This window comes from Netta rufina (genome assembly GCF_964035555.1).
Source record: "Netta rufina genome assembly, chromosome: 2".
NCBI classification, from domain to species: domain Eukaryota; kingdom Metazoa; phylum Chordata; class Aves; order Anseriformes; family Anatidae; genus Netta; species Netta rufina.
This window is the reverse complement of record NC_140124.1, coordinates 131,731,509-131,748,390: the sequence shown is the minus strand read 5'-3', so window position 1 is coordinate 131,748,390 and position 16,882 is coordinate 131,731,509. Positions and strand designations below refer to the sequence as shown.

Genomic DNA, 16,882 nt, shown 5'->3' with positions numbered 1-16,882 from the left:
CCCTGCTCGATGTAGGGTCCCTCCCATGGATGCCGGCCTTCCTGAACTGATCCTGCATGGTGTTCCCACAGGCAGCAGCTCTTCAAGAACTGCTCCCACATGGCTCTGTACCATGGGGTCCATCCCCCCAGAGCAAACTGCTCCAGCACGGGGTCTGTACCACGGGCAGCAGCTCCCCACAGACCCCGTGCTCCTGCGTGGGCTCCTCTCCACGGGCTGCAGCTACGGCCCAGGGCCTGCTCCTGTGGGGGCTCTCCATGGGCCGCAGCCTCCTCCAGGCCACATCCACCTGCTCCACCGGGGGCTCCTCCATGGGCTGCAGCCATGTGGGATCTGCTCCATGTGGGCTGCAGGGGGACAGCCTGCTCCACCAGGGGCCTCTCCACAGGCCACAGGGGAACTTCTGCTCCGTGCCTGGAGCACCTCCTGCCCTCCTTCTGCACTTCTTGGGGTCTGCAGGGCTGGTTCTTATTTCGTGCTCTCCCAGCTGCTGTTGTGCAGTACATTTTTTCGCCCCCTTCTTAAATCTGCTCTCACATAGGTGCAAACAACATTGCTTAGTGGCTCAGCTCTGGCCAGCAGCAGGTCCAGGAGCTGGCTGGAGCTGGCTCTGATCTGACATGGGGCAGCTGCTGACCTCTGCTCACAGAGCCCACCCCTGGAGACCCCCACTACCAAAACCTTGCCATGTGAACGCAGCAGCCCAACCCATACATATGTCAGACCTAATGCTTTGAGACTTGCTACTTGTAGCCTTATTTTTGATATAAATCATTGTCATTTACACCTTACTCTCTGAGCACATCACACCCACAGTCATTTGATGAATAAGTCATTCAAGAAGGAAAGGTACCAAGGAGGACATCATTAGAATGCCTGTTTATAAAAGCCTCTTCTTTATTCCACTTCAAACCTGTGCTGGTTGTAATCAGAGATTAAAAATGTGACGGCCTTGAAATACAGCTTCACTGGGCTGTGTGAATACCGCCTTAAAATCTGACAGCCATATGCACAAAGATTTGATTTAATTGTATTAACCAAAACCATGTAGGAACTTCAGCATATTCTGAAGTGGACTTTTATAAAAATATATTTTTATTGTCATAACATTACAAGGTGTCTTATATGTTTTTGTTTGTTTGTTTGTTTGTTTGTTTGTTTCTGAATGTTTTCATACATAGGACTTATTTCAGGGAAAAATCTAGTAGTCTGATTGCCTGAAGGATACACTTACAGTCTATGCTCTGCAGAGTGAAAATCTCTTTCTTGTCTCATGTTGTTTGCTCCAACAGTAATTTTATAGCAGGCTAGTAAGCCATATGGTAAGCAATGATGTTTTCCAGACACTCTAGCTAGTAGGAAGCAGAGCTGCTAATGCCATTGAAACTGTAGTCTGGTTTTTTCTGGCTTTCCATAAACAAAATTTACAATCTCATTTCTTAGGAAAAACATTCCCTTATATTTCAACACTGTAACGTTTATGTCAGATTAAAACAAAACCAATAAAGTAAAAAGAGAAAATATAAAATCTGTGCCTAAGAGACAGTAAATATCATTGTGACTTTATCTGTAGAAAATTTCCTCTGAATTAAAAAAAAAAAAAAAAAGAAAAAAGAAAAAAAAAACAACAACACTGTATTAACTACATCTTCAGAAAGGGATGGGCAGTTCTGAAAACAAACAAACAAACAAAAAAACACCTCAGGAGAGTATGTATTCTTCAAAGAAGCATGTTAAGGATCCCTAAAGTCCTTTCAGGAATTGCTTTCATGCTTCACAGATTCTCTCCCAGAATGGAGATTATATCATGGTGGATTTAACAGTCTTGGCAACTGAGGTCATTGGGAGTGAGGGAGTTTGTTAATTTGTTTCATTTGCTACAGTAATTAAGCACAGAAGTACTGCTAATTTCTTTACATTTTCATAGTCATGAATTCTACATGTTTCAAGCTCTACAGCATTCACACATAACAAATGAATACAATATCAATATGCTTCATATGACAAATCTTCTTAGACAAGCTAGAGACATCACTTTATGTTTAAATCTGCAATTCCTCCAACAGGTATGTGAGGCTTGTTCTTGCTTTTTCTTTGAGCTACAGAACTCTTGAGTGAAAGCTGCCACTTATGCATACTTTGCTGCAAGTGTGAATAGATGATGGTGGGGTTTTTTTGAACCTGAGTGAAAATATTGTATTGGTGTAATCCAACTGTTCATTTTGCATCCCTAACAAGGAAAAATGACAGGATGACACATATGCAATTAATTTTTGATTTAAGGACTCTGAATGAAAACTGACAGTTCTGGCTGTTTAAAACCAGAAAACCAGGGTAAAAGTGATCATCACTACTGCATTTCATTAATTTGAAAGCAAGAGAAATGTGACTTTGTAGTGAAAACCAAAAATTGATTGCATGGGAAATCCTGACATTTTAGGTGAAAAGATTTGGAAACACTGTCAAGTTATTTAAAATGGAACATTCTTCACTGGAAATGGTTGATATTGTCAGTTCACTTTCTTATATTTGAACAAAACTGACCTTCTCATAGTATTGTTACACAAACCATTTATTAATAGGAGTGGAGTTCATATCTTAATAAAAAAAAAAAAAAAAAAGAGAGAGAGAGCGGGGGCCACCAAACTAAAATGTACTCCTGAAGTTTGCAGGCCAATCAGGTTGGCCTCAAATTCAGTGCAGGCATGAGAAGATATATGCTAGACTGTCTATTTCAAAGAAACATCTCCAAAAGCATTTCTTCTGGTTTTGTTGCTGGGGATTTTGTTGCTTTTTTAAATTTTATTTTATTTCAAACTCAATAAAATTCAAGAAATAGAATGAATCCTCATTGCTTTAGAAGCTATGGTCATTGTTGATAGGAAATCTCACTGTACAATTAAGGCAAACATACTTCTAATTATTAGAGAAGCTGAAATCTGATTGTATAGAGACTTATAAAGTCAAATTCTAATGATTAGGGGTCCTTTAGAAATATTCCTGGACCATTTATTTGTTAGCTCAGAAAAGAAAGAAACAATAGCACATTCATGGCAATGATTAGAACTAATTAATTGCAGCTGCACTTAATGGGGTACGCTGCATTACTAATGGTTTTAGAATGAAATTTTAAAAAGAATATTAGAGATGCCAAGGCACTTTATATACATAAGTATAGAATTAGTATGGCTATCCTCACAAAATAAAAAAGAATTAATTCTGTACAGGTCCCTTGTTGTTTTTATAAACTCGTGTTATCAACATGGAATGGACTCAGTCATGCACAGGGCTGTACAAAAAGGACTGTACGAACAGAACAAAAAGCCTTTGGCCAAAGAGCTCACACTTAAACATGGGAAGAGAGAGACAGCAAATGGATACAGGGAAGGAGGCAATGTAAGCCATATGTTGCAATAGTCTTAGTGACTGACTATTGCTAACTGCTATATTTGCCCTCCAGACCAGGAGAGTTCTGAGAAAAGCCTGACGGGTGTTCACATGGACAGCTCTTCCCAGGCATGGGGGAAAGTAGTGAAGGCAAGAAAGTGTTTGTTAAGGTGATAAAAAGTGTAGTCAATGACATAAGTAGCTCCAGTCAATAGCAAAAATTCTGTCTGTATCCACAGGTACCTGAGGTGTTACTACTGGGCAGTTCGTACATTAATCACCATCGGTGGCCTTCCAGAACCACAAACCCTGTTTGAGATAGTTTTTCAACTGCTGAATTTTTTCTTGGGTGTCTTTGTCTTCTCCAGCTTAATTGGTCAGGTACATCAAGAAATCAATAACTACATATATTCAATGTACTGTAGCAATGATATATTCAATTTTGTTCTGTTTAGTTCCAGGAAAAAGTTTACCTTCAACATGGATGTCCCTCTTTTTCACTGTCATCCACTCTTCTGACTGCTGCATGCATTTAATCAGTTCCTGGTTTTGTAAGCCTTTCACACACAAGTTGATTTAAAGCCAAGTCTCTGTATGACACAGATGATTCTTAAATCTATGTACAATTCCCTTTTTCTTCATCACAGCCAAGGAGGCAGTTCCTTAACATTCACACTCTACTGTTAAATCTGATATGAAAGTTATAATTGCAAGTATAATTATATTAATATGTACAAATTATCAAATAAATCATACTTAATACTACTGAGAATACAAAGTTACAAAAGTACAAGTTACAAAATATTTGTTGATTTGAAAATTGACTATTTTCTATTTCTCTTGATTTTCATATGGCAAGAGGAAAAAAAAAAAAGAAAGCCTACAGCAAAGCAAATCAGTTATACTTCCAAACAAATGGAACCCAGCGTGGACTATTTCCAGCTTGTAGCTTGTTAACTATTAAATTTGGGCTTTAGGTCCACAAGTTTTAAAATACCTTGCCTACAGAAAAATAGAATGATTCTTATGTCAGGCTGTGTCTTGTGTTGGATTCCTTTAGAAGTGATTCCAGAGCTTTTGATTTGTACATGTCTGTTACTGGGAGAATTAATATGAAAAAATAAATTGGTGATTTTTTCTTTATGAGTTCAGAATGTGAAAAAAAGTTCAGCCAAAGTTAAAAAAATATATATGCCTCTCACAATTTAGAAGTGTGAGATACCCAATTATCATAGAACATTCTTTCCTATCAAATTTCAAATTAATCCACAAACAAGTATTACCAAAAATAAAACCAAAAATTACCAAAAACTGATTATTCATATAAAAGCTCTCTTCCCCAAATAGATCTGAGATTATCTTTTGGAACCAGGGTAGTCAATTGTAGAATCAAAACTTATTAATACACGAGCAGCTTCATTACATATTGTTATAATTCCTGTTTACAAAAATATTTTAAACTTACTGAGTTATTCCCAATTTAGCATAGCTGCCTAAAAATTGTTATTCCTCCAATCAACTGCCTTTCTGTAATAAGAAATAGAATTTACCTCAGTAGCATACTAATCCTTGGCCACTGCAGTGTGAAGCTGTTCTACTAAAAACAAATTACATTTGTGTTGAAATTTTAAATGATGTTCCTGCACTAAAGTCTTCAAGGTCAACTTTCAGCCCAAAGTGGATTTTTAGGACTGATCTAGCTTCAATTTAAACAGTGTCAGGATCTTAGCTCTATTGGTGCCAGCTGATGTTATTACAGAAATTTAGCCTGGTTTGCTTCATTTCTGACTTGCATAGCACAGCAGATGCACAGTAGCTTTATTATAGATGTTTACAAAAGCATTATCTGTATTTTTCATGCAACTACAGAAATAAAAGACAGAAGAGCAAGCTGAAAAACACAAATGATTCCTTTAAAAATAAAAAATATAGACTGTTTCTTACACAGTTAAGTTTTATCTTTAATGTTTCTGAAAAAGCAGATGAAGGAACTATTCAAAACATGGAGTCGAATGCATAATTAATCAGCAATTTTGTAAACAAGAGTTTTATCCTTTTTTTTTTTATTAATGTCATTGACAAGATACTCAAATCATGACTATTTTTGCTGAAATGTGTAGTAATATCAACTGATGTTTGCAGATGAGAGATGTAATCGGAGCAGCTACAGCGGGACAGAACTACTACCGATCCTGTATGGACAACACTGTCTCCTATATGAACACTTACTCCATTCCAAAAGTGGTTCAAAATCGTGTTCGAACCTGGTATGAATACACATGGGACTCTCAGGGAATGCTGGGTAAGGCTTTCCAATTCCAGTTACACAGAAGCTCAAAAAGAGAATGTTCTGTACAGATATAGCTATAAGGTGAAATGCACATTTCTTCTTTTCTGAATTTCATAGGAGAGAGCAAGAGGAGGGTGTTCCATTTCCATTAGAAAAGCAAAAAACCCCAAAGCAATACAACGCTTCACAATTTCTATTAATTTATGTAAAGTTCTGGTTATATCTTTAGACAAGATATGCAACTTAAAAGACAATTTCTTCTGGTTAGCATATTAGCATCTTCCTCATTTGAACTAATAAATGCTAGAATTACTCCACTAAGTTGTTTTTCTATGCAATGCTCATTTTTATAGACTTTCTTTCATTATTCCTTTATAGTTTCCAACTAATCAGGTTTTCTTTTTTTTTTTTTTTTTTTTTTTTTTTTTAATTTCTGTTACAGATGAATCAGAGTTACTGGAGCAGATGCCAACCAAAATGCAATTAGCCATTGCAATTGATGTGAACTTTGCAATTGTCAATAAAGTTGACTTATTCAAAGCAAGTACCTTTACAGAAGAATGCAGCAATGATGTGTGGTATTTGTGAGACAGAAACCTTTTTTTTGTGCATCTTGCCACACTTAAGAATGTATTTGTTAATATTCAAGGCAAAATAAGTCTAAGAAATATCTAAGTCAGTGGGGACAAGTCAGGACAAAGACAAGTACCTGCCTTTTTTGTGTTAAATCAGAGATTAAAAAAAAAAAAAAAAGTGAATGAGATTAAGAAACAGTCCTGTTATACCGACATATTAAAGCTGATGGTCAGACTGTCAGATTCTAGAGTATAACTAATCTCTAGAGCCAAATTTAGAAGAATGTAATTTTTAGTACAGATCACCTTGCTGTCTACGGCCTAGCACTGCCTGAGAGATCACGGTTACTATTTGTTCTGGGAACACAGCTTTGATGTAGTGAATGTTATTTTTAGTAGCTTTTTGTTCAAAGGAGCTTTCTTATCATTATCATTATAGGTTTCAAGAGAGATTATTTAAATGTGGTACTTAAGATTGGACATTTTACATCAAAAATGGGGAGACATTGCATTTTTAGAAGTAGTCATGAAATACATTGAGCTTAACCATTTTTTAGGACAGTTGCAAGAAATCAGGGTATCTGTGTTTAAACATTACATAGTTCCAATGTTTCTGCAACATTTGCTGAAGACTTGGAATTCATAGATTCATAAAAAGAATTTGACCTGCTTTTTTTCCCCTGGGTCAGTATAAAAATCACCTAAAAGACATATAAAACACAGGAAAAAAGCACTGAATGTTGCAGATGTACAGAAGCTCACTCCATTAAAAAAAAAAATATTAAAAAATTGCTCAACCCAAAGAGAATATTATAAGTATCTGAAATGACATTTCCTTCAATAATTTCTCTCTTTTAAAAGCTGTCCCTTACTATGTTTTCATTTTTCATTCCACTTATGAACCCCTGGATCACTCTTGTATTAACTTGCTGCCCAGTGTAAGCACTAATAATCACTTGTGTTACTAAATCAATACAGAACAATTCTACTTAATTTTAACAGGGCTGTGATACTCAGATGATATATGACATGCTGCTAAGGTTGAAATCCATTGTGTATTTACCTGGTGACTTTGTCTGCAAAAAGGTGAGCATTTCTGTCTCTTTCAAACAATAAATATAATACATATTTTAGAAAAAAAGAAAAAAGAAAAAGAGTTCAGACATAGGTCAATAGTATTCTTTAAATAAAATTAATCCTGAGTGAATTAGATAGCATAAAAATAATTAAGGTATTCTATGTAATAACAACAAATTTGCTCTCATGTTTCAACACAGAACAAGACAATATGGGTTTTATTACTTATATTAGCAAACAAAATTATAATAGTATGGGAAAGTATTTAATGTAAATATGGCTTATCTAGGTACACATCATGAAGTTTGAATATTTAAAATGGAGCAAGCTTAATTTTTTATACACATATACATACAAACTTACCCTACAGATCTCAATCCATGATGCTTTGCATATGTTTCATTTGTGTATTCAGAAATACTGAAGTAGAATTACTCAGGAATGTAAATAACCCGTATTGCTCCTTGCAGCAGGATCTGATCTTGCTTTGCCTTCACTCTGAGCCTGGAACCATCTCCAGACTCAAGCTCAATGCTGACACACTGTCCCTTAGCTATGAAGTGTCTTCTCTTTGCGTTTTAGCTCAAACTTGGTCTTAACAGCAGCACAAGTCTATTTTCAAAGGTTTGTTACCATACTCATAGGCTCTACTGGATGTAATTAAAGCATGGGGGTAAAGTAGCAGTGCTGTTAGTGTTCTTTTAAATAACCCACACTTCACAGCACAGACCATCAGAACTCCTTAACTTAGCTTTAGCCGCTCTGGTCTAGTTCTGGTCACAAAGGTCCTGCTCCCTCAAGGAGCTGAGGAAGGTGGAAGGTGCGGGAGGTGTCCCTGCCCGTGCAGGAGAGTTGAATTAGATGATCTTTCAGGTCCCTTCCAACCCAAACCATTCGGTGATTCCGTGATTCTATGCTGTGAACCTCTTTCTGAATGCTGAGTTAGTTCCACCAGTTCCACAATGCAGGAAGTTAAACATTTGTGAATGCACTGAAGGATCAGGTGTGTCCCTTGAAAGACCAATCCCAGAATTACTGATTGCTAGGCAGGGTGGGAGAGTTATTTGCTTGCACAATGCACAGCATTAGAGGATCTTGGAATGTGGCTGGGACTCTACCACAGCAGGTACGACAGTAATGACAGTAACAGGTTCTAGGTCTTGATCCTGCAGTCAGATAAAAACAGTTCTAAACAAGGATGGGTTACAAAAAATGGGAGTATCATTTTATTCCAGCCAGATTCAGAGCACAGAGGACACTCACTTATATAAAGCTACAATGTGGCCAACAACCATGGTAGTCCCACTAACACTGTATTTTTTAGCAAGGAATAAAACCCTGTTGGAACCTGAGAACTGGGAGTACCTCCTACCTGGGTGTGCCTCATCATACCTTACCAAAGAGGCTCCAGCATGCAGGTTTTGAAAACCAGATTAAGGGAAAGGAAGTACAAACCCTACATTTTGAATCCTAGCTTTGTTGCTGCTGCATTTTTGCTTTTAAAGTGAAATGGTTGTTTTTCTTCAGTTAGTCCAACAGCACAAATGGAAAAATATTTATTTTCCCATTGCTGAGATGTTGTGAGGACAGTTATTATCATGTTTGTGAAGTCCCTTCTATTATTCCAGTTTGCCTGCTTTTCATCCTATATACTGATATCATGCCTTTTAATCTCATGAGATCTTGTGGAGGATAAATAAGTGAACTAATAATCTCAAGCTATCCAGCGATTACATAAAAGTAGACAAAGTTTTGAGTGATTTTTTATTCTTATTTTCTTCGTAAATTAGATAAGTGAAGATTAGAATTAATGGAGTGAAAACTGAAACTTTTTAAACCATGAAGCACAGGGGTTTTCACACTTCTGCTATTGAATGTTCTGCTGAATTACTTTAGTTTCTACCTGGATAGTTGATGGAAATGACTGATATAATCTTGTTTATTATCTAGTCTTCATTTTTCAAGCTGGCCTGGATAGTCTTAATTCTGCTCAAATATTACCTCACATCACAATTAGATCTGCCAAAGTCAGTCCTTGCACTTGTGTTCAGTGCTAGAAAAAGTGGGACAAAAATTAGTTTCTCTATAATAATGGCAAAACAGTGTATAAGAACAATGCAATTTATTTAAATGGAAGTTTTTCAGATTATTCTATATTAAAAAATTAGATTGTTATATGTTTCTGTGTCCAGGGAGAGATTGGCAGAGAGATGTACATCATCAAACAAGGTGAAGTTCAAGTCCTTGGAGGTCCTGATGGTACAAAAGTCCTGGTTACACTAAGAGCAGGAGCTGTATTTGGGGAGATCAGGTAGGTCCATCACTATTTTTAACACTTCCTTTAGAACTGGTCAAATAATCAATGTTTTATAATAAATAATTAACTGGTTAAATAATCAATTTAACTTCTCTTGTAAGCATTGGGAGGCTGGAAAGTTGGGTAAGATCAGCCAAGAAGACAGTGAGCATAAAGATATAGGTAAGTGAAGGAAAAACTAAGTAAATGAAAACTCGGAGACTAATCTGGCAAGATCTGAGCCTTCTAAACAACAAATAATGTATAATCAGTGTTTTGGGAAATGTTCATAGGGATTTACAGATGGACTTCTCCTTCAGCATTTAAAAGATTTAATGCATCTTCCTGTTGCAAGGTCTGCAATAGGGCAGGACTAAATGTATTTTATTGTCTGTATAGTGCGACTAAGTGTCCTTACAGAGCAGATAGTAAAAATGATAATTTCCAACAAAGGAGATAAAAAAATCTGAAATCGCAAACCAGAGTGGTTCTTGAGGCGCTAAAGTAGGGATTAAGTTGCCAAAAGTCATCATCTGCATTTTAAAACATATTTGTTTAAGAGCATGCATAAGAGAAAAAGGCTGACAGATCAGGTTTTGGGGTCTAAGTTTCGCCATAAAAGAAAATTTTTCTCAGATGGCTACAAATGTTTTTTATATTCTCCACATAGCTGCTATGTGGAGAGTTGCAATCCATTAACTCTTATGCATCTTGTTCACCAATTAACCAACCAAGTGCTAGATTTTAGGCATTGCATCCCCTGCTGAGGTTGGCCTGAAGAAAAGTAATAAAATGCATGTGCTCCTGCATGTGATAAACTGGATTCTTGATTTCTTCCAGCTGCCTTCCTGTTATTGTTAATCCTCTTGCTGGTAGCTTCAATCTGTCTTTTGAGAAGTGGCAATTAGCTCTATGCTAGGTTTACATTTATCTTCTACTGCGTCTCCCTTTGTGGCAGTGGAAACATTCCCATTTATTCAGTGATGGGTGTAGAGGACTGGCTGAGACCTGCACCTGAAAAACACCTGATATATCCCACAGATACAGGCATTTCTCATTGAGTGGGAAAGTGAGATTGTATCAGCTCTTCACATGAAGGTTATTTTAAAGGTATTTCTCTGTGTGGCAATACAATACCAAAACAAAGCCTCAAAACAAACTGCTGGAAAGACCGAGAACGCACTGATTTTCAGGAAGGGCTAGATACTGAAAAGATAAAGGAAAAAAGCTGCAGCAGCCCAGATATGTAACTCTCACCTAGTTTTTCAATTATTTATTAGTTTTGCATTTGGAGCAAGGACTTTTTTTTTTTTTAAACTGAAAAATGTTAGTCATTGGTTTGAAAACAAGGAAAGGATTTTCAACGTTTTGATCTAATAAAAGTGAGTACTCATTTCCATATGAGAACTACACAGCTGCCTTTAAAGATGCATTTCCTGATATATTTTACTTTTCATGTAATTGCCAGCAAAACCCTCAGCAATGCTCTAACCCTACACTCCTGGTCTTGTTTTATTCATTATTGACCTACTGCGTTGGTGGAGACAGCACACCGGTACAGACACAGCTACTTTGCATATAAATGACAGGCAGTGGATAAACTCAAGGAGAAAATATATAGGAACTGGCAGACATCTCCAAAATTGGAAAGCAAAGACATGAAGCACTAAGTATATCACCAGAGATTTATCCATTTCCTTGCGGTGATGTGTTAGAAAATAATGAGTTTGCATAGCACCCCTCTTTGTAAGTTTTGTCAAGGTCTTCTGAGTATTGTATAGCCAAAGAAAACGGAAGAAAAAAAAAGGTATTTAATAGATGAGGTATTGCTTCATTTAGCACAACCACACTATGAATGCTGAGGGGAAAACTTGTTTAGCACATGGTATTGGACCCTTCAGCTTTCCTTCTGATGTTTGGATCAAGATTTGTTTAGAGAATTGTGTCAGCTTCATAAGATACTTGCAATTTAACCTTACTGTTCAAAATGCATATAAAGTGTGCTTATAAAGCCTCCTTGGTCAAAGGAGTTGAAGAAAACAAATGTTCATTCATTTCAAAAAAAAAAAAAAAAATCCTGAATTATACTAGGAGGTCAATCCAATGCAAGACTAATGTTCAAGCCAGTCCTTTGCCAATTCCATCCTCCAAAATTGTTACAGAAACAGATTAAGTAATAGGAGCTACCTTCCAATTAACATCTTACCCTCATTACTACTTTCCTGTATAGATAATATCAGTTTGGGGAAGCAAAATAATCTCAGAAACAGAGGCAAACATTTTTTTTTTTTGCCTTGCTGACTTAATGAGAGCCTGTCTGTACAGGCAATTGAGAGAGAGAAATTCAAGACAGGGAAACTATAACACAACACTTCATTAGCCCAGACAAGTTTACACTTTAAGCCAGATGTCCTCATTCATTCATTTAATGTTATTTCACTAGAACAATTTCCTATCAGAAAATGGTAATTCTGGAAAAACTAAAGCATTTTTGACAGGAAGAGCTCTAAATGTTTGGTCTCATCTTTAGCCTTTCAGTGGTTTTTGTAACTTAAATTTTTAAAATAAAAGTCAAAGCTAAAAAGAATATTTAGCTTTGTGAAAGTTTAAATTTTCTGCTTTGGCCCAGCAGCAGCTGCTGCTTTTCAGTGAGCTCTGCCATTTGGTGTTTGACATTCTTCTCAGAAGCCAGATCCAGACCCTTTCCTAACTTACCAGTTCTTTCCATATGCAGGCTGAGGAGCCATCACCCTGCAATGGTGATATGCACACCGTTCCCTGGATCAATTTGCTCATTTTAATGAATGGCAGCTTGCTATTGAGATCAGCTATAAAAGAGGAGTAGATAAGCTGAGTCATCACTTTGACAACTTCATAACTCTAAATTAAATTCGCTATCATAAGAATTCAGAAGTTATCTCATACAAGTATAAAACCATTTCAGGCTAACTGCAGTAAAAAATGCAAGGTAAAAATGCAATTTTCTTTATTATTATAGATATTATAGCATCAAGAGCCATTGTAAGGCAAATGCCAGTTATCTTTAAAGATTTACCCTATCAAATAACTCTTAGCACACTAGCCACAAAAGGTTGAGTCATGAAGCCCATAATGCTGCCTTTAGTCAAAGATGATTCTGTTTGAGCCTCCCCTGTAAAATTCACCTCACATCATCACCATAATGAAAAAGACGATCTCTTTAGTCCTAGTCTGCCTTAATAAAATGAGGTTGTTGTTAGGAAAGCCTGAAAATGATTGTTCAATGACTTGTTGAGATGCAATTCATCAGAACTCAAAAGCTGTTTGCAATTTTCTTCAGCTGCTTTTCTTATTGTGCAAATACTTTTTTTCCTACAAAATAGTACAGAATTGTTTAAAAAGACAATATACTGCATTTTCAGCTTGACTTCATATATTGATTGTTATCTTGGATCAAAGAAAAACTGTGAATATGTATGTAAAAATAGCCTTGTACACACAGTTACAAATAAAGAATCACAAGACCTCTGCATAATCTAGTATTTATAAATGCTACATACATATCCTCTATACTTAGAAACTATTAATATATCCCAATTAATATCGAGGATAAAGTATTAGTTCACCCTTGATAGGGTCCCAATTAGCTTTTAATAATGACCTTTAAATTTAGATATTATTATTCTTCATAAATAGTAACTCACAGGGAAACATTTAAGGGACAAATTTCTAGGGTGAATCTCCTCAAATATTGATAAAGCAATATTAGTATTGAGAGCAAAATGCAGCTTCCCTTGCTTATCACCACAGCTCAGAAATGAATTCTTTTAATCTGAGAAATGAATTATTTTAATTTTGTAACACCTTACTTTCAAAACAAAATAGCCGCCTTTTTCAGGCAGACACATCTGTAACTGTCAGCCTGAAAGACCTTCCTAATCCTTTTCATTCAACTTGCCAACATCCAAATGTGAGATGTGATATGTGGGACAAAACAGAGACCAACAGAAGTTATTCACTCAGGAAAATTATAATTCTTAGAGTCATTTATTGTAAATAATGCTTTGAGTAGTAATGGACTTGTTCTGCTCTCCTTATGGTGTTAAATCACTTCCAGCAATAAAAATGAGGAAATGCCAAGTTCGCACACAGACTAAAACAAATTCAGTCCTTGCAGTAGTGTCTCCTGGGTGTCTACCCAGCAAGACTTTTCTCAGTCCTTAGGACCAGCACAATACCAACCAGAAGTGACAACTTGCCTTCTTGCAGCATCAGCCAGAACAGTTGGGTACATAAGTGAGCTTTGCAGTGGAGAGCCACCAGCAAAGATATTCCTGACTAGGGCAAGTAATGAAGTAACTGACAATATTTATTTTCATTGCAGCCTATTAGCTGCAGGCGGAGGAAATCGAAGGACTGCCAACGTAGTGGCTCATGGCTTTGCCAACCTTTTCATTCTAGACAAGAAAACACTCAACGAAATCCTGGTACACTATCCTGACTCAGAAAAACTTCTGATGAAGAAAGCAAAGTATGTCCTAATAACAGTTTCTAAATCACATTGTTTAGCTGCAGAACAGACAGTTGTGGCTCTAGATGCATTTGCATTTCTTGGAAGAACAACAAATATACGCATGTTTGTACTTAGGGGTCAGATTTGTCTGGTAATACTTAACAGAAGTCATAGTCTTGGCAGGTAATCCAAGAGTTATGGGAACATGGTAAATAGAATAAAGTCTTGAACACAGCTGAATTTCTCCCTTGTACTTAAGGTAACAAAATAGGAGATAACAGATGAACATCAGGACTCCTTAGGTAGCCAAGGCAAACAGATTGCAAGACAGATGCCAGTTAAGCCGTAGGTTTTCAAGGGTACAACTGAAGATCTGCAATTAATTCTAAAGAGATATGCTTCAATGCACCCACAGTCATATGCCTTTCCAAAGTCTCAAAGAGCAGTTAGAAATGGATTTAACGTAAGGCCTGAAAAGATGAAAGATAATCACACAGATTTGAAAGGTGTGCATTTTGTGCAAATGGATTCTGAAATGGGATTTTGAACAGAAACTGCTTCTCATCTTGCTTTGGCTGTAGCTTGCTAGGATCACAGTTTATCCTAGCTTTGACAGGGCAAAATGTGGTCATATTTTGTCATAAGACTATAGAAGTGAGTACCTTGTATCAGGTTGAAGTGCATAAATCAGTTTGTCTTTACCAGTAGACTTCAGCACTCGTATTGTTCTTAGCTGTTGCCTTGCATTGGCATCAAAGTTTGGAAGAACGATCCCAGACTTAAAATTCCACCAGAGAATGCTAGCATAGGCATGACATTTTGCTCATGAAAGTGCTAGCAAATGATTGCATTCAGCTTGTTTCAGCAACTCTGGTTATCAAATGACAGCACCTTGCGAATCATTACATCCCTGAGGAACACGGGACCTAATGCAGAATGGGCCATCTGAAAAGCATAAGTGTCAAATCTGCAGGAAATTTCCCCAAATGGTCTGTTGAACTCTTGTCCATGGCACTCCCAGCTCATAAGATAAGGTAGAACAAGAATAAAAGGAAACCTGAATCTGAACATTTATATTGGACAGTATAAAAAGTTTACTAGCCAAAAACATTGAACAGTTTAAATTCTATCTAAGTCAAGCAGGATGTGCCAGCCAGTCACTGGGGACAGCCTGTGACAGTAATGAATGTTGAAAAAAGCAAAGTCTCTCGACAGCTCTGGAATCCAGATTTACTGAAGACCAGCAGCATACATACTTGGCTTCCAGACTCAGTGATGGACCCCTGAATAGTCCAATGTGATGCCCATGGCACCAAACAATGCAGACACACAGATCTTGCTCACCTGTTTTCACATCTGGAATCTTCAGAGAGGCCGGTTGTCAAAACCAACACTAGAAGGTAGAAAGGCAGAACAAATCCACTGACTGATGGTCACCAGCAATCACCTTTCTGACTTCCATCATCTTTCTAAATAATGGTACAAGCATCAAAACTTATTTCTGATTCTCTGTCCTACACTACTTTCTCCTGCTTTCTTGCCCACCCTAACCTAATCTGTGAGAGATGTGCCACACTGAAAGGCTGGTTAACTATTACTTACACAAGCATCAGCTAAACTCCAAATAGAGAAATAAATGCTCTTGATTTGCATCTAGAAGGTCAGGTAGGAGACTTCCACCCCCCTCAACTATTTCTCACCTTACTAAGCTCTCATCTGCTTTGTGACACCTTAATTTGAGCCTGCACTAGTTTAGACTACAGCAAATAGAAAAAGAACTCCAAATTAGAATAGCAGCCTGCAGTTTACTAAGTGATGCCAAAGCCAGTAAAACCCTTACCCTTATCAGTTTTGCTCTTGCCACTGCATCTGGGATTAAAAAAAAAAAAAAAAAAAAAAAAAAAGAGGCTAGAAAAGGTGTCAGGTTTTCATCCATGAATGTGGCATTTTGGTTTTGCAGGAACTTTTCTAGGTTTCACTGCAGTGCTGTGTGTTCTCATTCTTTCCTGTCTCCAGGGTGCTGCTGAAGGAGAAGGGGAAACCTGCTCCTGGACCACCAGTGCAACAGCCACGGGGCTTGGCTGGTCTGTTTGGGCAGAAACAGGAAACTCCAAAATTGTTTAAAGCGATGCTTGGAGGTAAAGGAAAAGCAGGTCTTGCCAAGCTGCTGCAGCTGAAGAGAGAACGAGACATTCAGGTAACACCACAGAAAACAGAATAGATTCTTTTAGGTGCTGAAGAGAGAAATGGGAAATATTCTGGGAGGGCTTGGGCAAACAGAATAAATAAAAATATAGTTTTACTGCAATCAACAGCAGAAATTCCCAGTAGCTGAGATATAATCATGGTACTTAATCTCTGTAAACACTGATTCTAAAATTTGGCTCAAATCTTCCTGGATCTGGACTCTATGCAGAATAGAGAAAAACAAAAGCAAAGCAAAGAAAGCAAACAAAGATCCTCTAGGAAAGTAAGGATAAAATAGACCTTACGAAGACACTAAAAGCATCTGATCTTCTAATCTTATGTAAAGAACAGTAAATGTAGGCATATCCTAACACAGTAATCTGCTCCAGCTGACTCAAGCACACAGCAAACTTTCCAATTCAAAGTCAGAACTTTGCTTATAACAAATACTGAGGACAAAATTTCAAGTTAAGACCACACAGCTAAATCTGATTAAATATGTAATATAGTACACTTATGAGAAAATTTGTTTCAGTTGATTAAAAGTAATTCCCACATTATACTCTCTTCTGAGAAAC

The 16,882-nt window shown here is 37.1% G+C and overlaps 1 protein-coding gene across 1 annotated transcript in view; it reads left to right on the top strand.

Moving 5' to 3' along the window:
- Window positions 1-16,882, top strand: part of CNGB3 (cyclic nucleotide gated channel subunit beta 3) — a gene marked incomplete at both ends in the record, with an annotated part of 35,383 nt that overhangs the window by 17,639 nt on the left and 862 nt on the right. The window contains 7 exons of the mRNA XM_084281684.1: window positions 3,627-3,768; window positions 5,530-5,689; window positions 6,120-6,217; window positions 7,255-7,338; window positions 9,522-9,640; window positions 13,989-14,135; window positions 16,134-16,314. Of these exons, the coding sequence (XP_084137810.1) occupies window positions 3,627-3,768; window positions 5,530-5,689; window positions 6,120-6,217; window positions 7,255-7,338; window positions 9,522-9,640; window positions 13,989-14,135; window positions 16,134-16,314 (931 nt within the window). The remainder of the gene's footprint in view (window positions 1-3,626; window positions 3,769-5,529; window positions 5,690-6,119; window positions 6,218-7,254; window positions 7,339-9,521; window positions 9,641-13,988; window positions 14,136-16,133; window positions 16,315-16,882) is intronic.